General features: G+C 40.8%; 1 protein-coding gene and 1 long non-coding RNA gene across 3 annotated transcripts; one reads left to right on the top strand and one right to left on the bottom strand.

Annotated features, from left to right (window-relative positions):
- Positions 1-402: 402 nt before the first annotated feature.
- On the bottom strand, positions 403-19,582 carry lin28b (lin-28 homolog B (C. elegans)). Its single transcript, XM_053881222.1, has 4 exons — positions 19,573-19,582; positions 19,018-19,196; positions 2,976-3,163; positions 403-703 (listed from the first exon to the last, which is right to left on the bottom strand). Exons 1-4 carry the CDS (start codon positions 19,580-19,582, stop codon positions 403-405), a joined length of 678 nt encoding a protein of 225 aa, XP_053737197.1.
- On the top strand, positions 1,273-25,401 carry LOC128768377 (uncharacterized). Of its 2 annotated transcripts, XR_008416237.1 has the most exons (5): positions 1,273-1,423; positions 4,507-4,573; positions 14,443-14,567; positions 23,480-23,506; positions 24,859-25,401. It is a non-coding gene; the product is annotated as an uncharacterized LOC128768377 (long non-coding RNA). The 2 variants fall into 2 exon arrangements; XR_008416238.1 differs by lacking the exons at positions 23,480-23,506; positions 24,859-25,401 and adding an exon at positions 17,215-17,506.
- Positions 25,402-25,619: the final 218 nt, after the last annotated feature.

Genomic DNA, 25,619 nt, shown 5'->3' with positions numbered 1-25,619 from the left:
GCGGCTCGAGCTTTTAAGAGGTTAATCCTTCTCATGTAGTAGCTACCATGTGCGCTAAGAGGATGCCTGGATGTGATTTCTGGAATGACTTATACAATATAAATGCGACACACAGGTATAAAAAAGAATATAGGTCCACCAAGTCGAGCTGCACTAATTGAAGCAAGAAAATTCCCTGCAGCTGCACCTGATGTCAGTCACACATTCACGCACGTCCGTACCCCGTTGTTCGTTGCCATAGCTGCGGTGGTTTGACAAAAATGAAACGAAGAAAATACTGAAAAATAAAGACCTCCCATTTTGATCACAGGTGCGAGGTAGATGAAAGGAGTGGAGGGGCTTCAGGTATCCTTGACTGAAGTGAAACAGCGACAGGTTCACCTCCGTGGGCCGTTTTCTTTTTTAGGATTTCCTCCACCTCCGGGACCGAGGGCCGTGGTGACTGTGAGGCTCTTCAGGGGAGGAGGAGGAGCCCTCCAGAGGAGAGGAGCCGGAGCGCTGCTCCTCCTCCTCTGGAGGGTAGAGGTAGGGTCCCGCCCCCGGGCTGGAGGCGTGTTCCTGAGAGCCGGCGGTGGGCGACAGCGTCTTGTGGGGACACTGAGCCACCATGTGCGTGATGCTCTGGCAGTAGTGGCATTTCTTTGGCTGCGGTGGCAGGCCACATTCCTTGGCATGGTGGTCCAGACCTCCACAGTTATAACAGCTGCAGAGGAGAAAGTCTGACATTAGAGGAGCTTTAGGGGCAACTTTGACTCAACTTAAACTCAATTAAAATTTTGAAAACTATCATTGAAACGACTGGTTTTATGGCTGTGTTGTGGAGGCAAATGCTGAGGAGGAAATATAGATTTCCTGATCTATTAAATCAAATCTTTTCAGCAGTGATCGGTTTCTATCGTGGACAATTTAATGCTTAGTGTATTCTTATACTTTAATATCAGGAGCATAGACGTTTTTCAGCTGAGCCCTCACTAAAATGAATCTCATTGAATTGTGTTTGTCGCGGCTTGGTAATTTAGTCGTTTAATTCCAGATAAATTAACATTTTCTTGTTCATCCCTAATCTAGTAGGTCACGTTTTATTCCCTGTTCAAACTATAGAAAAATACAAATAATTCCATCCTGTTTGCGCCTGTCGCAAAGCTGCTGTCACACAATTGACCACTAGGTGGCAGCAGAGCACGCAGAATATGGCTGCACTACGTCACGCTTGTTATTAAATTATTAAATTTGAGAAAGAGCACAAGAGCAGCGAAATGTTTCTACCCGACTGTAGCGTTTCTTTTCGACTGTGTTAATCCCGTCGACGAGTTCTATCCAGTTGATGAAAACTCCAGCCGGCTAAAGCTAATGATGCTACTTCCGCCGACACGTTTGTCAACAAACGCAGCAGGTATCAGGAGAGAAAGTGGCTCTTTTAAATGTAAGTAAGTGTGACTTTGGTCCAACTTGAAATGTGATATTATATGAATATTGCATAACATGAAATATGTGTTAAAGTATACAGAAGTTCTAGTATTCTGTAACGCAACACATTTTGCTGAATGTGGTTCTTGTAAATAGATCAGATCTCAGTGTCACCCAAAAGCAGGATACTGTTTTAAAGACATTAAAGGCGTTTCATACGGTTGGTTTCAGAAGTCTTGCTAGATTTGAAACATGAAGTACATAATCTAGGACCTTCTGAAACAAAGTGATGTGTGCTGGTAAAGGACTTGTTGCAGCAGTGAGGTAAACGTTTGTTTTTATGTCGACTTGTCCCGAATTTTTAGAAATCATTTTAGTAAATACACAAAGTAAAAATAGTCAAATATACATGTTGAGAGCAGCTTCAGAAGCGTATGTTCATCCCAAGTTTTATGGAAAATCTAAACCGAAAACAGAGCAGTAGCTTGCAGTTCTACCAAATGCCCAGCAGAGGTCAGCGCAGGGCAGCTTCCATCGCCTCAGACGTCCACTCACCTCTCCTGAACCCAAATTGTACCACCTTGTTGGCAGACACTTGACCTAACCAACAGTGTATCAAGTATCCTAGATCTGCTGTATTATTCAGCAGGGCGACGCTATCCTTTATAAGAAATGGTTTAATTTTCACACCTCAGATCAAGACGGTGCCAGGTCCAGTCATGCGATAGCCCCGACAGGTGGAGGAGCCAGTGCAAATCACAAGTCTATTTTAGCCATTTGCTCAGTATTATTTGGTGATTTTTCTTTTTAAAAGCCTGAAAAGCATCTGTGATGCAACTATTTTTAAGTAGTAAAGGAGAAGTCTTCATTGAAACCTGGGTGAGCTTTTCCTGAAAGTTCTCCACTTTCATTCATCTCTGCCAGACTCTCACTCGTGACCGTGCTTCGAGGCTCACAACGGACGGCCATTTTCTATATTTGTTCACCTTGGCCGCACTCTCTCCATCGATGCAAAACTAGCCGCAAAGAAATGAAATAGAGGAAAGACTGGATCAACTATGATTTAATTCTTGTAAATTTAGATTCTTATCTTATCACAATTTGACCATTTGAAATGGCAAAATAAAGATACAGTTCTTTAATTCTTTCACACTGCCATGTATTAGGTTACTTAAATTACAACCAAAATTGTGATCCAGTCAACAAGAACATGTCACTTGAAAAGGCTCGAGTCTCTTCTGAATGTTCTGAACGCAATACCTCGACTCTGTGTGTAACGTGAAAGCTGGCAATTTCATTTAAAGTGGAGACACGGCAGCCGCCAATCCCTTATTATGGTTCGCCATAACCATGGCAACAGGCATGTATGTGCTTGTGCAGGTTGAATAGATTTAATCAATGTCAGCCCACTCAGAAATAGCTCACAGCAGCGAGACATACATTCAACATATGTCGGCTTCCACTGCAGCTGTGCCCTCTGACAGTAACCAGCGGCAATAAAACCTGAACCTTCGCCTAAGCATTACTCAATTACAGTCAACACAGACGTCAACATTTTCAGCACTCACCGGTCTCCTTTTGGTTTGCGCTTTTGGAGCAGGACCTTCCCTTTTGGTCTCCGCTCGCTGCCTGCACAAGGTCCCCCGCCAGGCCCGGTCACCCTCAGGGACTCCAGGCCTTTAGAGGACTTCTTGTAGGTGAACTCCACCTGCTCTCCTTCCTTTAAGCTGCGGAAGCCCTCCATCACCAGTTTGCTCTTCAGGGAACAAAAGAGAGTATCTGTTTAGCTGCTGACCATCGCCTCAAGCCATGAGATGAACAGATATTTCAGGAGATAAAGAGAAAGTGTTGAGTGCAAACAATAGCATAGTAAATAACCCCCCCGCCCCCCCAAAAAAATGAAAATGGGTGACAGATCAGGTCTGTAACGCAGGAGGTCCTCTCACTTAATAGCCTTTTCTTTCTGCTGTTAGCAGCACTGTTGTCACATCTCAAAATGGCGATCGATGATAGAGGTAGCTGTGCGTTCATGAAACGTTTTCATGAAAATTCTCCTGTTGCACACCATTGAAAATATATGACAGTGAGGCAAAAAGAATACATGAAGAATTAGTTTAGCATTTGATCATCAATGAATAATTCACTGTTGTGTATTGGAGGTAAATATTAGTCATACAGGATATCCTCGGTTCCTCCTCTTGCAGTTAAATATAACAGCAACTAAAAGCTAATCTACTGACAAACAGTCAGTGTCAGTGCCTTTACTGCTTTTGCCAAGTCTGTGGGTCAACAAACAAATCTAGTTTTAATCTTCAACCTCTCCATAGCAGCTTGGATTACAGTACTTTTACTCCCTTAAGTAAATAAGGTCAGAAATGACGATGGCTGTGAAGTTGACTCGAGTGAGAGGAGGAACTTTCTCATGCTGATGAGATGCAGATTCCAGCACATGACAGAATAATTAGTCCTGGACGGAGGTTAAATGACGCGTCCTGGTGAAGCTGTTTCTGTCATCATCGCTCCTGATTTGGAATTCCGCTCCCATTTAAAGGGCTGTTTATCTTAATTAAACTCTTAAAGAGAAGCAAAAGTTCAAAGCTGATTCAAATGACATTTAATCAGCGAGGAGCCGTTCGCCTTTCCAACAGAGACACTTCGCGTCAGCTGCGGTCCCCACACTCCTCCGGTGGTCACACCCGGCTGAGCTTTAATTGACAGGTAAAACGTAGACGGACAAATTAAGGCCATTTTTCTCGCCTCAAACAATTTGAGGCCATTAACTTTCCGCCCGTGGAGCGCGGCATTGATAAAAGCTCCAGCCCATCAGAGCCAATTTAACACCTTCAAATTGAACAGTTGCCCGAGTGGGAGCAAACAAAAGGAGGTGAGGGGAGAAGCTGACAACATCGACTGTGAGAGGGGAGGCACAGTAAAGATGGAGGATTGTAAGTGCCACGACGGTTTAGCTGGAGCGACCTTGCTTTTTATCTGCTTTACGCAGACGCGCCACTTCCTATTCAACACAGACACGTTGCTCTCATTGTCGTCCATCTTAATGCATGTAAAAATATTGAAACCTTTTCTCCCTTTATCTTTCAGATCGCAAGCTGCTGAGGTTGTGCATCGCTGACCTTCATGGAGCCGCAGCCGCCCTGCAGATCTCAGCGTAGGTAAACACACACCCACACTGAACCTACAACCTACTATACATGCAGGCCTATAAATAACACGCGGGCAACCTGTGAACGCTGCTGAGACACATGTGTAGGAACAAATGAGCCAAGCGTGAAGATGGAGCCAAACTCCTCCGTGCTTATCTCCGACTAGTGTGTTGAGCGCTGCGACAGGAAGCCATTGAGAGAGTGAGAGAGTTGAGAGAGCACAGTTCCGCCATATTATCATGAATTATTTGGCTTTTTGTTGCTTAAATCTGTGGCAACCCTAGGCACTCTGGTTTCCTCCCACAGTCCAAAAACATAGAGCTGAACTGAAGACTGTGAATTGTCCGTTGGTGCGGGTGTGTCTGTGAGATGGTCTGTTTAGATCTGCTCTGTGATGCACTGGTCCACAATGGCCCCTGGCCCCCACCCACAATAACTGGGTCCAGTCAACCATAAAAGGCCCCCGTGAAAGGAATCACTGGTGAAAATGAATGAATGGATTTCATTTTATTAGTGAATTTGGATTCAGTCTTTGATTCAGACAGCCCAACATCAGGGACTCCCAGATGGTCTCCAACCACACAGATGCTTTTAATTTCTCTTACGTGACTTGTATTATGCATACACACTTAACATACTTTTAAAAAGCCTCAGTTCACCGTTGATTTCTTATTATATAAAATTGTTTTAATTGTTCCTTTTTTCTGTCCCAAATTTAACAATTGATTAAAAGCTGCCTATCTTGCGAAGATTTGGTAAACTATATATTTTATTGTCTTTATATCTTTATATCTATCTATGTCTTTCAACTCATATTTCGACTAAACTAAACTAAATTGTATTAAGTTATGTAGGTTTTCAGCTAAAGCCACCTGTGATTAATAGAATTATTTATTTATTCATTCCATTTTGCATTATTGCTATATATATATGTATATGCTCAATATATATATTATTTTTTGAGCTTTTTCAAACTGTATTTTTCCTCACATAAACTCATTGCTTTTATGTATATATTTATTAATGTATTCATTTTGGTCATTTTATCATTCAGAATGTTTTTCTGAGAGTAGTGAGTGATTCTCAATTGGTTCATATTGGAAAAAAATGTTGTAGATGAAACCCAGGAAAAGGTGAGACTAAGTAAAGGATGGACATGGAGAGGACAGGCGTCACTACATGATGATCAAGATAGGTGGAGGTGGAGGACTCGGTGTGGCAGGACCCGAGTAGTGAAAGGCCTGTATTACAGAGATACATGTCAGATTGTGGATTTACATCAGTTGATTCAGTTGTCACTTTCATACAGTAACTGCTCATTTAATTATTGAAAAGTGTTTCCTTCAGTTCATTCGTTTTTTTCGTTTTTTTTTTTCTCGAGGAACATTTGCCACAAAACTTGAATCATTTTTTATCATTTGCTGAGGATTTTTGTTGACAATTATTCTATTGTTCATCCTAAATTCAGTCTTATTTTGAATTAATTATTTAATAAATAAAATTAATTTGTTTTTATTTACATGCTTCCATCATTTGTTCATTGTAACACTTGAGCTCTGTTCTACTGAACAATACTACTACTGACAATAATAACAGAAAAACTAGATTTCAGTTGTTGAAGCACTGCGAAGGTTTTGTAACAATCGATGTGTGCGCTAGTGATTTAGAGAGTCTGGTCCTGGAGGCCACTGCAGTGTTTTTTAAAATGAACTTTCAAGGAGATTCAGCAATTTGAATGTCAAATCATGTTGGTTGCAATAACACGGGGCTGAATGCTGCTGTCAGTTAAGATATTTGTGTGTCACAGTCTTGGCATCTCCTCCTCTGATGCGCTGTGTATCTCTGTGTGTGTGCAAGTGCAACACAATTGATCAAACCAGCATTTGAGTTCAGCTCTCTAGCACTTATTTCCTGAGCATTGTTAGTCCTGCAGAGCGTCGCAGCTCGTGCAGGCTTCCTCAGGCAGCCGGTGTTGAGAGTGAGAGTCTGCAGCTCGGTTGGTGATGAAGGACCCGTCGAGTGCAGGTGTTTAAGTATCGAATTTGGCTGGGAGGAAGGACGAGCGGCAGTGCGGGAAATAAGCAGAAGAGCCGTTAAACAAACAAACTGACTTAATGAAGGAGATCAGGAGCGAGGACGCTGAGTCACTGCAGGCTGTTTGAGAAGAACAAAAAAGATAAAAACGTGCCAACTGGCGACAGGCACTTTCACTCTCACAACACTTCCTCTTCCTCTCCTGCCGCTGCTCTCCAGGTTAATGTTGAGACGTTAGTGGCGCGGTGAGGAAACCACATGACCTGGTTGGTTCTGAATTACACACCTGCTGCTTCTTTATCCTGAGATGTCGGTGTCTCAGCACTTATATTCTCCCTTATTATTATTCATTAATGCAACACGAGTCCCAACCAAATCCTCACCAGGCCTGACCTGGGCTCACACCTGGACGCCTCCTTTGGGGCATTTCTGAGCCATCATGTCAAAAAGGGATTTTACTGACTTATATTTGTGGACTTTCAGAGAAAATGTGTGCATTTCTTGCTTTTACACTGTGTCACATAGTGTTCTTGGAGCCCCTGTAGGCATTTCATTGAAATAAAAGCTGAAAAATATCTCAAGAAGTATGCAATAATGATCCTCACATTTATGCAATGTTTCTTAAAATAATAATACTAGTGATAATGTGATTTTTGAATTGTTTATTTGTCTTTAATTTGTCCAAAAATCAAATTATAAGTGTTTCTCTCTATCTCTCTGCTCTATAGTAAAGTTTTCTGTCCTTACTCTTATTTATTGAAAGTTATCATTTTACAACATTTTTCTTCCTATGTGGTTTTCTTGTTACGAGGTTTAATAAGCAGTGAATGGTCACGGCCTCTCAGTTTATTCTCTTGATATCTGGTCTTTATCTCATATTTCGACTAAAAAGTAGGACTTGTATGAAGTTATGTAGGTTTTCAGCAAAAGTCTCCTCTGATTAATAGAATTGTTTATTTATTCATTCAGTTTTGCATTATTGTAATATGAATTGTTAGTATTATTTTAGCCTTTTCAAACTGTATTTTTCCTAACATAAACTCTGCATTGCTTTAATGCATATCAGTTTGGCCATTTTATCATTCTGATTCTTATTTTCTGAACGCAATGATTGGTAATCAATTGGTTCATATTGGACAAAAAATGTTGGAGATGAAACCCAGAAAAAAGTGAGACTTTGTGAAGGATGGACATGAGAGGACAGGAGCCACTACAGGATGATCTAGATAGGTGGAGGTGGAGGACAGTGTTTCTTTAAATATTGGACATGTTTTAAAACGTTATTCAGTCAACAAGAATACTAGACCTTTTTTTCAGCATGCGATTTTGAAATGCTTTATCTGGAGTAATAATTTATCAATTATATATTTTATTGTTTGATTGTTTGTCTTTAATTTGTCCAAAAGTCAAATTCTAAGTGTTTCTTTCCACTCTAACTACCTGCTCTATAGTTATGTTTGTGTCCTTACTCATATTTATTGAAAGCTATCATTTTACAACATTTTTCTTCCTATGTCGTTTTCTTGTTACAAGGTTTAATTTGCAGTGCATGGTCACGGTCTCTCAGTTATCATTTTAATGTTATGGTGTGTTTCATAAATCAAATTCAACATTTTGTCACATTATTTACTTTTTATCTATTTATTTATTTATTGTTGATGCTTTTAATTATTTAATTGTTATTATGTTTATTTTCTCCTAACTTACTTAGCTTTATTAGTAGCAATCCAGTGAGCAAAGGCATGTAAGCTTCTATTAAAGATTATTCACTATTCACTCTTATCGGTATTGTTATTATTATTATTATGAATTCCATTCAACCTTTAGAGTACTCTTAATATTTATATTTTTTTGTATTTGTAAACAAAACTTGTGTTACTATTTAAATTATTGGTCTCTATATCCATTTATTTGTTAAATTTCTTCTTTTGAATTGAAAGAAATCAATAATTTAATCTACTTGACCAGAGCAGACTTTTATCATTCCTCCAAATAAAGTAGCTCACAATGGACTGTCCTGCATTTTTCTCTTTTTCCTGTCACCACAAAAGAAGGCCTTAAATATGAGGTGTTTTCCATTTATATCAACTTCTTGCTTTTTTAGATAGCAACCTTTTTCTTTCATGTTCTCACTATTGAAAATTCTTATGACGATTATGAGCATATAATTCCAAATATGTACTTTGTAGTTATTGTTACTTATACATTTAAAAAAAATGTTTGCATCAAAAAACAGATGTTTTCAAATTAAATGGATTTATTCCATTCCTCTTCACAAAGATACGTTTTCAACAACAGTAACATTGTTTTTTAACTTCAGGTTTTTGGTCACTTTTGCTCATTTTGACTTACTTTTTAGACTTGAGTTTCATTGTTTAAAATGCATAAATAATACTTAAAAATGTGTTTCTCATTAAATATTTTAAGGGCACACATTTCACTTTCCTTCCAGAGATCAAAAATATTGATGACTGAATTATCCATTGGTTTGAGGTTGTCTGTCTATCTCATAAAACCAGTGGATTTAAATTGTTCCTTCTTCTTCATTAAGATACCTTTCATATATCACGTCTCTCACATTGTTTTCTCAAAATAATGACTATATTTAACAGCTAAATAAATTAAAAAATGTTTAACATTTTTCTACATTTCTGCAATGGTTTGTGAAGATTAAAGAAAAAAATTACAAGTCTTAACTGCCACATAATTTGCGTTAACATCTTTTATATGATGAAACTTAGTGTTTGTAACTTGATCCCCAAATTTCAATGATGTCGGACCGACCAGGATTCGTGTGGTCAGAGTGGAAAACAAACACAGTTCAAGAATCAGAAGCTGCAACCCGAGCCGCTGCTTCTCCAGCGACCTGTCGGCGTCCTGACCCGTTTCAGTTTACGCACCGAGGTCAAGAAAGGGCACGGACCGGGACAGGCAGTGAGGGAACGTCAGTGAGTGGCTCAGGACGAGGGAGTGGCCTGAAGCAGGGGTGGGGAAATGTGAGAGGGAGGAAGAGGATGGGAAAGAGGGGAGGGTGGAGATTCGTGGAAATGCCTCCAGTGCATTCTGTTCAGCTCCAATGGAGGAGCAACTTCTGATCAGTGGTTTGGACTTGGTAGGGGGAGTCCGGGAACAAAACCCCCATTTAATCAAGAGCCCCTCAGGTCAGCGGCAGAAATCTGGGGGTCAGCGGTGTGACCATCGCAGCACCCCCCCCTGCCCGATGGGAGGACCACACCAGCCCTCCTCACACCAACCCAGAGTTACTGTCATTTAAACTCAAGCCCAAAAATAAAACCACCTTGCTCAGTCTTAAATTATTCAATCAAGAACCTGTATTTATGAAAGACTTTAATGTGTTGCAACAACGAATCACCCTTCAAATGTGCAACAAGAACCCAGAATATGTTGCAGCTATTGGTACATAAACAATTCAACCATACAAAAAAAAAATAGCAACACATTGCTCAGCTCTTTCCATGACTTCCAGTGTGGCAGCACCCTCAGGAGGATTAGCCCAAAGCTGAGGGTAAATCAGTCCAATATATTTACTCTGTTAGGACGCAGTTATAGACATTAATAAACGCTCTGCCTTCACTTCACATGTTGAGGAGTTCAGGGTTTGCCCCAGGACTTTTTAAAACAGTGGCAGAGACAGAGAAGGGGGGAATGTTTTAATGTGTGGTAACCAAAGTTGGTAAAAATAAAAATGCTAGATGTTTAACCAGGAGTAGTAGACTTCTCTCCAGTCTGCAGCCGTCCTCACGTGGCCCGAGCAATGGATGTCAGTCATTCTTTCAGGATATTTACATAAAAAAACACGCCAAAAAGTGTGTTTTTTTGTGTGTTTTACCGATAATGTGTTATCAGTTTCATTTGCTGTTTCCACTTTGTTTAAATATGTTTCTTTTGCGTGATATTTCATTGGTAAAAAGAGACCATTTTTATGAAAGTGTGGTGGATCTCGTGTAAGCACGGTGTTACACGTTCGTTGGCGGAAACCCTGAAGTTTCACTCTACGACAGTAAATGTTTTCAGCTCGTGCTTTGCTTCAGTGCTCCACTCTACACTAGGCCAAATGCAACGATCACTGAGCTCATTGATGTAGCAACGAGCCAATCACCACCCAGTGTCATCCATCCAAACACTGCGACGGGATGCAAAATCCATGGGATCATTTCAGGTGTTGTTCAGTAAAATACTTTTTTAAAGATCAGATAGCATTAAAATATATTTCAGAAAAACATTTTTTAACACTTGCAACCATCTTTATTTCACAATTTATTGCATTCAAGAATCCCCAGAAAACGTGAAGTTACACCCAAAAATGTCATTGTTATTAAAGGCTATCTTCTGCCTCATTTATTGGCGAAATAAAGAGGAGGTGAGCGGTCATAATCGCAGTGCCCAGAGATGGATGACATTCTCCACCGTGTAAAGACTAACAGAAAGCCAAGACAAACTCCAGAGTGAAGAACCACTGAAAAGGCAAACGTGCACTCAGAAGTGTTCCATGCATGTGGAGGAAGCATCCTTGTCTTGACCTTGTCGGGGTAGGAGGCAGGTCACACACTTCTGAACAAGAAGCCGCGTGTGTGTTTCCCCGAGTGTGTAGGAAGCAGCCTGCGATCGATCCACACCAACATCCTGGATAGAAATAACCTCCTTTTCATCAGCCGGGTCCTCGCCACCGCCAGACCCAGCAATCGATACAGGAAGCTGCCATGTGATGGGTCTGCACTGAACAGAGCGCCACAGACCCGACCTCCCTCTCCAGCGTCTCGCTCGCTCTCCCCGCAGTGACCACCAGCCACGGAGGGGCTAATTATGGGATGCTTTGAATCGGAGGTGGCCCACGTGGAGCCGCGCGCCGCTCTAAAAGGGAAGGAGTTCGGGAGATGGCAGTCGCCATGTGGCCGGTACCATTAAGCAGGATTTTACACACAGGAAATGCTAAGTGGACAAAGCTGGCCCAGATCAGTTCTGATGGACGGATGGCAACAGGATGCACATAAAGCCGGAGAAGAAAGAGGAGCGGGAGGGAGAGCGCGAGGAAACACAGGCAGGAGTGAAAACCACCGACAGAGCTGCACTTGTGACGCTGACACGCCAACCCTCCTCAACACGTTGTCATTAGCAGCCCTGACCTTTGAACCCGCCAGCCCCATCAAACACTTAAAAGCCTTCATGTTTCCCCAGCCTCAAATTAACTGCGTCCAGCGCGATGATGACGACGGGGGCCAATATTTGATCCAGAGGAGGAAGCACTAGATCATCTCACTACATTTATCAGGCTGAGAGAGGAAATGAACCGGGCCCAGGTGGCGCTGACGGAACACAAAGACTCTTTATTGAGGGATCGGTCCAATTCAATGAGTAACACTTGCTTATTATTGATGCCTCGCATCCTGCCATGACAGAAACACACCTGCAGCTGTGCACCAACAGCTGAGATGGCCAGACTGGAATACAGGAGAGCCATGAAAAAAAACTTAGAATTTCTTTGTTTTATTGACTTTTATTCCCAAACAAATTCTTGACTACTTCTTTCTTCTTCAACACTCAGTGATATTGTATCATTCATCTAGATATACTCATCTTATAAACTTTTATTTTGCGTGTACATACTTTTCCTGCCTTACAAAAGTAGTTTTTCTTATCTATATGTTCTTGTAGTTTGAAAACACAAGTAAATAAATCAATAAATCAATGGAATAAACATGAATTTTTTTTTTGGTGGATAAAAACTACTGTCTGATAATTATATTATCAACATTGTAGATTGTGTTCTTTATATTTTTATTTTCTCAAGTGACCTGTTCAATTCTTGACTACATTTGATGTAAGTATATTATTATGTATGGATTTTAATGTGTTTTACAGAATGCATTTGTACGATATTTTTCTAAAAAGAAGTATATCTGATAGGACTGTGTAGCGTTTGAACAATAAATTAAACCGATATATCACATAATATGGTCAGTTACTTAAAAACAATTATGTAAAAACAAAACACATGCACGATATATATATATATTTTTTAGTTTTATTTGTTTATTAATTTATTTTATGAACAATATAATGTATTTTACTTCTAGAAATGAAAAATAGAACCTTGTTTTTTTACGCTATAATCAAATACATTTTAATAATTTATTTTTATTTAAATCTTGTTGGAATTTGTTTCAATTCGCAATTATTTTAAAATATTTTTCTGTATTATTGGCTGCAATTTTCCTATTCAGATTTTGTCGATAAGACCAGATTTTTTTTTTTTAAATACATGTATTTTAAGCCCTTTTTATTCCTGTTCGATACAGCCGTTGCAGTGGCTCCTCCCACCCTTCCACCTTTTCGTCTCAGCCTCCCACCTCCTAGAAGAGGAAGTCACATGACCACTTTTTTTTTTCCTTTTGCATTTTTTGGGGTGCGCAGAGGAGCAGGGAGGGGGTGATGTGGGGGGATAGTGAGGCTGCAGGAGAGACAAAGCCTGATACTTGCTATCTGGAGGCAGAGTGATGGGTGGGGCCTGCATGCCAAACGGTGACACGGACCAGAGGTTAATCTCACTAGGGGCCCACTTTAACCTCGCTACACAAAACACACGCTCTCCTGTGCACGCGCACACACACACACTCCGAAAACCTCCAACATCTTACAAAGGTTCCCATGTAGACATCAACAACCTAGGGGTTGAAAAGAGAGTGTCAGGAACACACACACGTCCATATGGGGGCTCCAAAAATTGAACACACACGCTGGCGGTTTGGAGAGAATAACAGCCACCGCAAACTGTTCAACATTTCAAACTGATTACCGACAAAGGGCAAGCAGCCCCCCAGCTCACCACCACACACCCCTTCACACTACCCAACCCTCCTGCCTTTTTGTCTTTAAAGAAATTCCTCTTTTTAAAGAATGCCCGAGGAGAGAGCAACCCCCCAGGTCCCAGCGGGAGCTCACGCACACTCGTGTGCACTCTCACATGCAGGAACACTCTCAGGTAGTTTGAGCAAACAGAGATAGTAAAGAGTCCAACACTGACAGACCACGATGGTCGAGGTCGGGGAGGCTTTAGCCCCAACTTCATGGTGAAAGCGTAACTCTTTCATCTAGCTATGATTGTTACCTTTCCACTACCTGAAGACCACCTTCTTAAAAAGGTAAGGGCGGGGCCAGGTGTGACGCTAGGAATCGGTTATCCTCGAGCGTGTTGCTTGGACTAGAGGAGACCATGAGTCAGACCCAGGACATGGGAGCATCAAGGGCAGGCAGTCAGATCTTCAAAACTTCGTTTATGGTCCCTAGATGTGTTTTATTAGCAGGTTTTTCTCAGCAACAGTAGACGCTCTTGTATAAAAGTCATTAAAATATTCTATACATGTACTCAATACTGACATCACTTGCTAAACAAGGAGCCATCTTCACATTAATACCAGTATGGATCATTTTGGTGTTGAGAGCACGCTAGATGAGTGACAGCATTTTGTCCTACTGAACTGTCGTTGAATCTCTTCACTTGTTTTCATAATTTAATCTGACACAAGGGTGACTATATCGCTTCTTCCCGCAATGATTTAGACTATTAAATATGGAATACATGTTTTGTTTTTGTGAATATCTTTGCTTAAATTAATGTTTTTAAATTGATAGTTTAGAAAGTCATATTTTTAAGAACTTTTCTTTTATGCCTTTAAATATTTTTATTTTGTTTTATTGTACATGTTTAACAACAGAAAACATCTATTTCTTAGACATTTCTTTTTTCCCTCACTAGTTCAAGCATGTCTGTCTCTCATCTTCTCACTTCTACATAACTTACATATTTCATTTTTATCCTCAGTAAACAATGCGGCTCTTGTGAAGGTGGTCATGTGATCCGAACTGTGACGTGTGGTGCCGGGAAAGCTGTCGGTGACTGACGTGAGTCTGTCGGCAGCTCCATCTTCAAAGGCTTTACATGAAAACGTGAGTCCCCCACACCTCCTTAGAGGAAGTGATCAGATAGGAGCGCTTGATGAAGAGGCCTCCTGCTCGCTGACTCACACACACACACACACACACACCCTCCCTGCGGTGCCTCCCACTACTCGCCTCTTTCCAACCTCTGGCTCATGTTTTCCTCCTCGGCAACACCCCCCGCCTCTTTCTCTCTCAGCACCACCCACACTTATTTTCCCCCACATCCCCCACCCCCCCTCCTCCCTCTGCTTCTCTCTTCAGGTTCCTCCTGTCCTCATGCTCCTGGTCATTCTTCTTTGCACAGCGGCCCGTGCGGCTACCAAAATAAAATCATTTCACACATATATACATAGCGCGCCGAAAACCTGGACCCCCGGCAGCAATAACGCATCCATCATCATCATCATCATCATCCTCCTCATCCTCCTCTGAGTTGCTGCAGGCGTCCAGCAGAGGCAGGGAGAAAATGAGCGAGTGATTTAACAAGTGCATGCATAAAAATATGTGCAAATGAACACGCTGTTTGACACTAGCGATGGTAATGGGCTGCAGGAATCGCATTAGAGGAGCTCATCATCCAGCCACCGTATGCGAGTCACGTGGAATATTGAAATCACGTTAAATGTTTCTGATATCAAGTGACTTTTCACAAGCGTGTGGATGAATTCAGATGAGACGACCAGCCCATCGGACAGCTGCCACCAGTTAGTCCGAAAACTCTGATCCATATCTAAGTCGGACTCGCACAGTATTGTAGAACACTCTAGTAATAACTTGTGTTAAAAATGTATTCAACTCACCTCTACACTAGACTTGAATAATCAGGTGACTTAAGAATAAAAGAATTGAAAAACGAAGGAGTTTGATCTTAGTTATCTCAAGTAAACATTTGAAAATACATAATTTATTATGTACAAAACACATAATAATCATGATAACAGATTCAAGGTCAGGGATACTAAGATTATTAAGAAAATTACAGAATAAAGTGTTAGTCTTCACCAGAGCAACAACTGTTAATCTAATTTATATAAATTAATATGAAATAAAACTCCAAAAACAGGCTCAACTACTGAGAGTAAAATGGGCTAAATTAATTAATTTAATAAAATAGTAATTGTCGTGATTGATAGTAGTTGAACAACTACAATGTTTTGAATATACTCTCAAATCAGGAAAGCTATTCGTTGGCAATGTGGTTTTGGCTGATGCCAGCTAACAGTAATAATAATATTCAATCAATTTGTATAGCACCTAAGTGCTCAGACCAAGTGCTTTACATAAAACCAGAATTAAAATCCACTTGAACGAATCAAGCAAACACTGAGGCAAACAGCACAAAACCCAGAAAGAAAAGGGCAGATGGAGTGAGAAACAAAAAGCTAAAATGCAGCAAGACAGTAACAAAAATAAAATCCTCATCAACTAGAGGGATTGAATTATGGCACTCATGTAAAACACGTTTTATATCACGAAACACAAACAAAAGAACTGCGATTTAAAAGGGTACATATTGACAAAAAAAAGAGATTAAATTAAATAAAAAAAATGAGCTGCTTTTATGTAAATAATTCAAAAGGTGTTTGGTAAAAATCCATCAGTTGCAGTAAACTCACCATAGCAGAAAAAACTTTTCAAGAAAAACAGCTGGTGCACAGTAACATAATCGGCTACCGCTATCTACAAACATTACTTTAATTCTCCTTCAAACCTGATTATAGTAGTATAAAACTGTTCTCCTCATGATCACTTCAACTTCATGAATTATTATGAATGACGTTTAACTAAGATGCTAATTTAATGTTATTCAATGTTTCACTGTGAAATGTCCTTTTAAAAAAAGGAAGCAGAAATTGTGTGCTCTTAAGAAAACATATTTTTGTTATGCTGTTGTCACGCAAGCTAAACATATTTATCCTTCCACCCTGACTATAATATAGCATAAAACTATTCCCCTCGTGATCGCTTCAACTTTCATCATTAACAGGCCAAAGAAATGCTAATAAAGAAAAAGCTAAATAAGATCATGTTGAACTTAACTTGAAGCTATTACTATGTTTTTTTTCCAAAATCCATAATCCAACAACAGCCGTAAAACAATTTAGGAGAGATAAACGTCTTCAGACAGCCATTGAACTGGAGGAGTTTGTTTGTGTAAACAATTCAGGGGTTATGCATGTTAGCATTTTAGCTTGGTAGTAGCATGTGCTCACATACGTTGGCAACAGTTCAGCAAATGTTCTGTATGAACTAGCAGTTAGCACACAGCAATAGCAATTTATCTAGCTTAGCACTGAGGAGGCTAGTTATGCTAGCCCTTAGGGGCTAACGTAGCGTTAGGTCTTAAACAAACATGAATGTAAAGCAAAGAAATAGCCCAAATTCTGATCTTTTTTGTTCATAATTCAGAACACCTCTTTAGCAGCGTAGTACAATCAAACAGAATGTTTTTGTTCTATCGTTCGCAGCACATGTTCACGCTATCAAAGAGCTTTGCGAGCAATAAACAACCTGATATTGTGCAGAGATCTTCCATTTATCTGGTTAACTGAGGGCTGGACTGTGTGGCTTCACTCAGCCCAGCCATAACATGAGAAAATCCATCAGAAGCCACAAAAACCATTCCGCTAAAGACAGCATCGTCTCTTCACAGCAGCAGGAAGACCAGTGTTTCGACAAACAAAGCGTCACATTGCTTGAACCGTGGAGGTCCAACATGGACAAGAACATCCAGTTCAACACAAAAACTACAAGATGGAAATCCCTAAGGCAGCGCCCCCTTGAGGAGGAATAATCGTCCCACTTTAAGTTCATATGGCTCGGCATTAGATCACAATTCTCAATCAATTGCAATGAATAACGTGTTCATGTTTCCTGTTCAGAAGACGATGCAAATCTTATACAGCACAGGAGTGGACAATTAAATGTCTTCAGGGGCCACATTGCATACTGTGAATGTACCAAGGGGTCGTCGAGCCAAAAGGCAGTAGAAAAGATTATTAAACTGAATTTAACATTTATTTTCGTCTGTGATAAATTATTAGTGTTATTTGTATTACACAGATTTTTTTCCCTCTTTATATATAAATAAGTCATACATATTGGATAACATTTAAACATTTTTAAATAAATAATTTATTCAATATATTATTTGTTTTGAGTGAAAAGAAATACTAATAAAATGAGCATTAATCATTTTAGGAATTTTAATTAGCAGCTGCAATGAATGATGAAAAATAGACGGTAAATTGGGGGGAAAATGGTGACTATGTTACTTCTTAATATTTTTTTTTAAAAAGTGCAATTTCTTTTCATAGTTTTCCCTGACCTCACGAGGGACACAATAATATAGGCAAAGGGCTGCGTGTGGCTCCCGGGCCGTACTTTGCTAACGTCTGAGCTAGCAGCCAGGGTCATGGTGAGCGGAAAATGAGTTTCAACAATGTAGCTGTATCATTCCATTACGATATAAATATGTGTTTATTGTTGTTAAGACACCAAACTGGAATTTAGAGGGTTTTAATTTTATTGCTATTTAAAGCTAGTCTTTATTAGCTGTAAATCATCATGCTAACAGCACAATGTTTTGTGCATCACAGTTCGATAAGCGTTTAGCGGCAGCATGAATTGTCAAATTAAAATAAAATCACATAGTGAGCTCATGGCGTTTTTTGAAAGACGCTACCATGTAGCTAAAAGTTGCTGCATTGACGTAAATAATTGTATAATAATTGTTGTTGAAATAAGATGCTAATTTAACGTTTGAACTTGTTTAACATTTCACTGCAAAATGTGCTTAAAAAAAGGAAATGGAAATTATGTGTCACTAAAAAAACATATTTCTGCTGCACTGTTGTCACACATGCTAAATGTGTTAGCATGTAACTGGGCTGGCTTATTTTAGTAACTCTAAACTGGCCTTCCTTTTTGTTTACTTCTCTGAAAATGTTGAGACAATTTGCTCTTAGATTGTAGTTTCTAAATGTTACGTTTTTAATTGTTCTTATTTACTTTAGTAGGAGCTGAATAAATCATAACTGGCTGGTAGTTACATAGTAATAACACGTGATTTTGCTCCCACCGTGTATGTGGAAGTGACTGTGGAAGAGCACACAAACGTGAGTTTAACACTCAAAATCACAACGTGTTCTCGGCGGGAGTCTGTGGCACTTGAACAACAACAAGGACTAAATGAAACACAGCTTCTCTGGGTCATGACCTCGCTCAAAACCGGAACCTCTGCACGTATAGAAACCCGCGTTTCACAATCGCCAACCGACCACCAGCATTCGAACCCGCACGAGAACTTGGCCGCACAAGGGAGGCGATCGAGCATGTGGCTTCGGAAAGAACCCAGTTCGGTTCGAGCCCGTGGTCCAACAGGAAGACGTTTGGCAACGCTCAGCATCCGGAACCCCCCTCAAAAAAGAGTGACCGCAAGTTGTTGCGAACTTACTTGGTGGACGAAAACATCCAGAGGCGGCTCGACGGGGCTCCCCTCGCTGCTGGTCATTGAGATAAATCCGAAGCCCATCCGAACGTTGAACCACTTGCAGAAGCCCGAACCGGACTGGATCTGAGGTCGAGTCCGGTCCTCCTGCTCGGTGGACTTGGCGGGGTCTCTGCCCGGCCCTCCTGCAACACAACAAGACCCGGTTAGGACCCGTCCAGAACCAGAACATGACGAGCAGAATAGGGGAAAGTTGGTGAAGACGCGTGGAGGGGGAGGGGGGATTCCCCTCACGTGGGAAGTTCAGGGTCGCTCCAAAAAGGTCCCGTTTAAGAAGCCTTTTTTAGTGTTGCAGTCGTGACAGATGTAGCAGACGTGAGGTCCAACATAAAGGGGTGCAGGTGTACACACACACACGCGCGCGCGCACACACACACACGGCTCCGCAACAATGACCGGGAAGCAGAAAACGTGGGGGGCGCATGCGGCGGCGGCTCCTGGGGGACACCTGATTTAGAGGAGGGGGACAGACGGAAGAGTAGTAAATAAACGCGGCGTAACCTTCGGCCATGTTTCCCCGCCGCCGACCCTCAGCGCCCAAGTTGCGATAGAGAAGCTTCCTGTGCGAACGCGGGCTGCGGTGGTCACCATTAATCCGACATCCTGGATCCCGGCGCTCACCAGTGCGGCTCGCATGGTCCGCCGTGCCTTGCGCCTTCAGATATTTTGGTCATGTCTCTCTCTCTCTTCCCCGCGATCCTTCCTCGAGCACACGGCGCCCCTGCACTGCTCTCCTCGTCTCTCTCTCTCCCCTGTCTCTCGCTCCTTCCCTCTGCTGCGCTCTCATTCGTCCGTTCCCCTCCTCGCACCACGTGACCGTGTCAATTACACGCTCCTCGTCACTCACTTCTGTCCCGGGTGAGAACAACCGGTGCCCAACACGGTCCTTCCACCGTCCACCAGGATCGCGGTCTGATTTCAACTTGGTATTTAAAGATACCGCGGTGTTTGTATCTATAGATGCGGACATAGAAGTGGCACATGTGTGGATGAGCCACCCGACTATTAATAACACCTTTATCAGTGATAGGAATTCAAGGGGTCGTCCAGCCAAAAGGCAGTCGAAAATAGTATTCAGTTGAATTCAACTTTCATTTTTGTCGGTGAAATATTCAGAGAAAAAGTGTTATTAGCATTATGTGTTTCATATATATTTTCTCTTTTTATACACAAGTAAGTCATAAATATTGAATGAAATGTCAACATAACAGAGAAGTTTTGAAACATACGTCATTTATTCAGTATATTTAATTTGTTTTGAATGAAGAGAAATACTAATAAAATGAGCATTAATCATTTCAAGAATTGAAATTATCAGCTCAAGTTATCTACATTGAATGACAGAAAATTGTGGGGGAAATGGAAATTCATGGGGAAATTAATACAATTAATAACACCTTTTATCAATTTTCTCGGACACTTTTGATTGGGGAACACATATTAACTATTAATAAACAAATTACTTATCTTACTTACAGTTAATAATCCAGAATTATGGTGCTGTTTACAGTGAACTTTGGTGACCATTGCTGGGTGTAATGTAGTCAAGATTAACCAGACATGATTAAGTACTTTATGATGGTGCAGTACATGTGAATATGCTGCAAATACACAGACCAATAAGTGCCTTATTTACGGTAATAAATGTTCCCTAATCTAAAGTGTGACCCTTATTATTTTTTCTGCTTGTTCATGTCAGACTAAGGTTCAGTCATTTAGCTGTTATAAGCTAAAGCTACTAATGTCTTAGCTGTTGAAACATAATAGTAATAATAATCTCCATTTGTTGTGGTTGTGTGTTACACTTCTAGTAAAACGTTTTTACTGTAAGAGTATGCTACCGCTGTAGCCAACCAGTGGAGCTTGTTGTTGCTACAATGTGAATGTATTGTGAGATTATGAACGTGTTTGGAGGAGCACTGCTTTTACTTCAAATACTGCTTTTTCTTGTCATATTGATCGCTACTTCCTGAAGGAAGTGTGGCCGTGCTGTAAATATTTAGGTCTAATCCGTGGTGTTTCGTAGGCTATTATTGCTGCTGTACAGCGTAGAATGACTTTTCATCTTGTTCAAAGTTACTACAGTTATTACAGTTGACATCATACTATTGAACTATTAAATGAAATGAATGATAAAGAAGGGATTATGAGCGAGTCAATGAGCAAGTGTTGCTGCCAGTTATGCCACAACTGCTAGTATTTTTTTTTCAGCGCGACAATAAATGGGCATCTCAATAAACTTTAGACACAGTCGTCATCATTTTAATGTTGCAGACATTAATATTACTATATTGCTATTATTGTTATTGATGCCTTCAACAGAAAATGTTTCTGTACTTATATTTTAATTGTGATTCTTAACCATTGTTTCAAACGTGCTTCACCATGAATCCAACCACACGCTTCATCTGTCTTCAACTGTCATTTTATCACCTTAATTTCATGATCGTTTTGGTTGGTTTTAATGTAGCTACTAGTTTTTTACATTTACTTTTAGCGTTATGTTGTTCCTCATTATAGTTTATTTTTAGCTCAACATCTGCCACTTTTGTCTGCAAATATTACATAAATAAAGGAGGTATGTTATGGTGTAAATAAAAAATAAAACCCTAAAGCTGTATTTATATTTTTTCTCTAGTTGCTTCTGAAAGCAAGCAGATTTTTAAAATAGAATTTACAATAGTTAGTAGCCTAGCAGTGATCTGCATACTGCAGTGTTGTGTTTCCTTGAGAGCTGTTCTGTTGAGCCCTTTGGTTTAGCACAAGTTTTCTTTCATGATGAGTGCAACTAAAAGGAGTCAAGTCAGTAATAGTTTCTGATGCTGTTATTGACTGGCTTTAATATCTTCTTGAGATGTGGTCTACTTTATTTAACGTGGTACGTTTCTGTCTCCACAAAGTAACTACTACTAGTTATTGGTAATAAAGTATCATCATCAGGAGCAATCCCCTGTTTCTGCTGTGCTCTCATTATTGTCATGAAGAATGGTTTATTATTATTGCTGTGTAAAGTCTTTAACAACCTTGTAGATTAAAAAAAACTGGCCCAGGGGCCATTTGCGGCCCTTGATCAGATTAATGTGGCCCACAGCCTCTCTCATTAAGTCTGTTGTTTGTGGTTCATTGACCGGAAAAATTAATTTAGCAAAGCGTTTTACATTGAAACTGTTGGTAAAACTGTGTCAAACAGTTGAGCTGCTAGCAGTTTGTATCCAGAGTGATTCACCCTTCATTCCAAAGTGTGAGAGTATGTTCGGATAACTGATGTAACAGGACTGTAACATCCACCCCGTCACCCAGCTGCTGTGTGGCTTCCCACCGTGACAATCCTCAACCATGTTGGTGAGACTTGACCCAGCATCAGAACAGGCCTTTAGCTCAGGTGTCAAGCCACATACTTGTCTCTCAGAGTTCTTCCACTCTTATTGAAACCTCTGAAGGAAGTTCATCCATGTGATGTGTACAGGACTGTTCTCTCCCGGACTGGATAGAGAGTGGATCACTGCCTCCTCAGACTACAGTCTCCCACTGAGTCTAACAACAGCATAAAATGTACCTGTTTCACCTGCATCTGAACTCATGTTTCATCCACTCGCCTGCATCAGTAGTTCAGTTTTGGGCAACTGCTGACCGGGTCTTGTCATGAAGCCTGTCGCTCTCTCAGTGATGTCAGAGAAGATCAGGTCTTTGGTGATGTTTAGACTGTGTTGGCTCGATTAAAGCAGTGAATGTCGCTAATGTTGGACGCGTGAAGTGATGAAATTGAAGCAGGAGTGGAAGTGAATTGGAGTGGAAAGCTTCAGCCAACTCTGTCTTTTTTTTGTTCTTCAATCCTGGATTTTAAGCTTCAATTTTCCATTCATCAGCGCAATCTTATTTAGTCACATGGATGTTTTGGTGATGACATCATGTTGTGTGATGTGGTGCACCTGGAAGTGGTGAATGAAAAAACATGGGAAACAAAGTTCACCCACGATTAATCTTTTGATAAATTTGAGATTTATCATCTCAGCTATATATATATATATATATACATATATATATATATATATATATTTGTTGAAAACCTGATTATTTTTGCTATTCATTTTTATTTTATTTTTTGTGATTTCTATTGATGAGTGTGATAATTTTTCACATTTACATTTTTAACATGTTTTTGTTGTTTGTTTAAAAGAAAACCAGAATAGCAAATTAAACATTTTTAGGTTTAGTTTGCCTTTTTTTTTGCTGATAATATTGACGCAATAATCATTTTCCGTATCATATTTGTCATAAACTTTTCATCTCTTATCACTTTTCAGAGGATTTTTTTTTTTCGGTTTTCCATCATTTACTCTCTTTCACTGTGGTACTCTTGTTTGTGTCGAAGAAATAAAGCTTTATTAACAATGGATGTGTTTTGCAGGTGAAGCAGTGAATCTGAGCGCTAAAGGTAAGAGGAGCTTTATTGCTCAAGCCTTAAAACTATTTAGTTTTGAATTCAAAACTAACGATGAAAACTCTATGAACTACATTAGTGTTGTGTGACACCTTGAAGTGAAAGATGAATGATCAATATTCATTATTGTTGTCTGATGGGGGAGTGTAACACTGCAGTGAGTCCACCTGTCTCATATATTGGCTCCATATTCTGCATCCATCCAATGTCTTTAGTGGGTTGTGGTCTGCTCCACTCCTGTCCAGGGTCTCCTGGTGGGACCCTGACTAGATCCGTTCTAGGGATTCAAACCAACAGCCTCGGCTCAACTCAACGCCGCGTACATACTTGGCGGTTCTGGCCGTGCAGCTCAAGTTGCGAGGCTGTTCGACCGGCTACCTTCCCCTCATCTCAGTGGGCACCAGCGCAGCGCTGAACTCACGACTCAGGAATGCGAGCGACTGGAAAACACAAGTGAAAACTGATGTTGGTCCGGATCCTCCTGTCAGTCGTCCTGAGACATGACTCACTTGTCTTGAGGAGTCTGTCTGGGGTTACTTCAGGTCAACTCGCCCACACTGGAGGAGCACACACTCCGACGTGTGTTGTTTTGTCCATGAAACGGAGTGTTGTTTACCGTGACCACTGTTTAAAACATTTACCAAAACCTGACACGTCCACCACATTCTCACACACACACACACACTGATGCTCTCACTCAGGCGCACACAACTACACAAAATCAATCACACAACAAAACACCTAAAGCACACACTTATTTATCAAAACACGTATCGATATTTACTCTTACACACAAACTCACCCTCTTAAAAAAAACACACTGCCACTCTACACAAATGTATACGTGAGATCCACAAATATATTTTTGTGAATATTTAGATACATATGCACCAAATTATGTGTGGAAAAAAAACAAATTCAGGCAGTTGTGTATATGCAGCCATTTACACAAATACACACTTGTTTTCTGAACATATGAATGTGAGGAAAATACAAAATCTATGGCACACAGATACACACAGCCACGGCCTCACGCGTGTGCTGGAGACATTGTACATTATACATGCTGTATGTTAAAAAAGCTACCACACACTCCGACTCAGACACTCGAATCATATATGGTGTAAAGATTCACCTGAAGCCGGTCACAGAATCCCAAATACACACACTGGCCTGATAGAACTCACACATTTGCATGAACACACAGTCATGTACATGGATTCGCACATCACCCCCCTCCCACTCGCTGGTTTAGACTCTGGTCAGGTCCTGGTTAGCTGGTGTTGTTGCGAACTGCTTCCCCGCTGACTCACATCCCTCTTTCATCTGCCGTTTAAACCGCTCAGACAAATAAAGTTTTCTTCATCTCACGCGTGAGTCACCCTCACACACGCTCCTCTCGGACCTCCGGAGGATCAACAACAAGTCTGGAGACCCTTCCCATCTTCTCGGCACGACCCCCCGCCGCAGAATTCCTGCCGAGGTTATTCCCGAGCAAAAGAGGGAAAACACGTTGGAGGAATAAAACGACAACAAGCCGGTCTCCTCCCACCGGAGCCGACAGCCCCGCCCTCTGGAATTCACCGACCCACGCCCCTCCTCCCCCTCCAGGCCTGGGCCTGTTGAGGAGGATGCTGGTGGAGGCCTCACCGCAGCACACACGGCGAGGGTTTGGGTCACGAGGTCGGACGCTGGTGTCAGGAGTTATCCGTCGCTCAGATCCTGACAGTCCGCGACCAGACGGGATGTAAATAAAGTTTGTCTCAAGCTGGAAAATGTTCTCAGCAGTAAAGGTTTCTACTGGTGACAGCAGCGAGTGGTCAGCTTCAGTGTGTCAGCAGTGTCACTCTGGACTGAAGGCAAAATGGATTTTGAAATCGCTGAGAATATTATCAGATTTTGGGGCACATGTTAGATTTAAATACACTATTTTAATCGCTTCATTTTTGTTTTTCAAAGGTGTAAATTGTGAAGAATTCATGGATACATCAAATGTTTTTTTTTTGGTTTGTGAATTTCTTTCATGACAGTTCTGACTACAGAGAAAATGATTCTTAAACCGAATCTCAGTCACCTGCAGGATCAAAACACACGTATATCTCGTTCA

Source organism: Synchiropus splendidus, chromosome 12 (genome assembly GCF_027744825.2).
Source record: "Synchiropus splendidus isolate RoL2022-P1 chromosome 12, RoL_Sspl_1.0, whole genome shotgun sequence".
Taxonomy (NCBI): domain Eukaryota; kingdom Metazoa; phylum Chordata; class Actinopteri; order Syngnathiformes; family Callionymidae; genus Synchiropus; species Synchiropus splendidus.
Note: the sequence above shows the minus strand (reverse complement) of the source record. Positions and strands in the feature narration are given on the sequence as shown.

Excerpts from the sequence above, each read along its gene's own strand:
- lin28b (XM_053881222.1), bottom strand. Across the intron at positions 3,164-19,017 it reads TGGATGTTTTCGTCCACCAA|AGCAAACTGGTGATGGAGGG; the intron begins GTAAGTTCGCAA and ends TGTTCCCTGAAG. Across the intron at positions 704-2,975 it reads CGCAAACCAAAAGGAGACCG|CTGTTATAACTGTGGAGGTC; the intron begins GTGAGTGCTGAA and ends TCTCCTCTGCAG.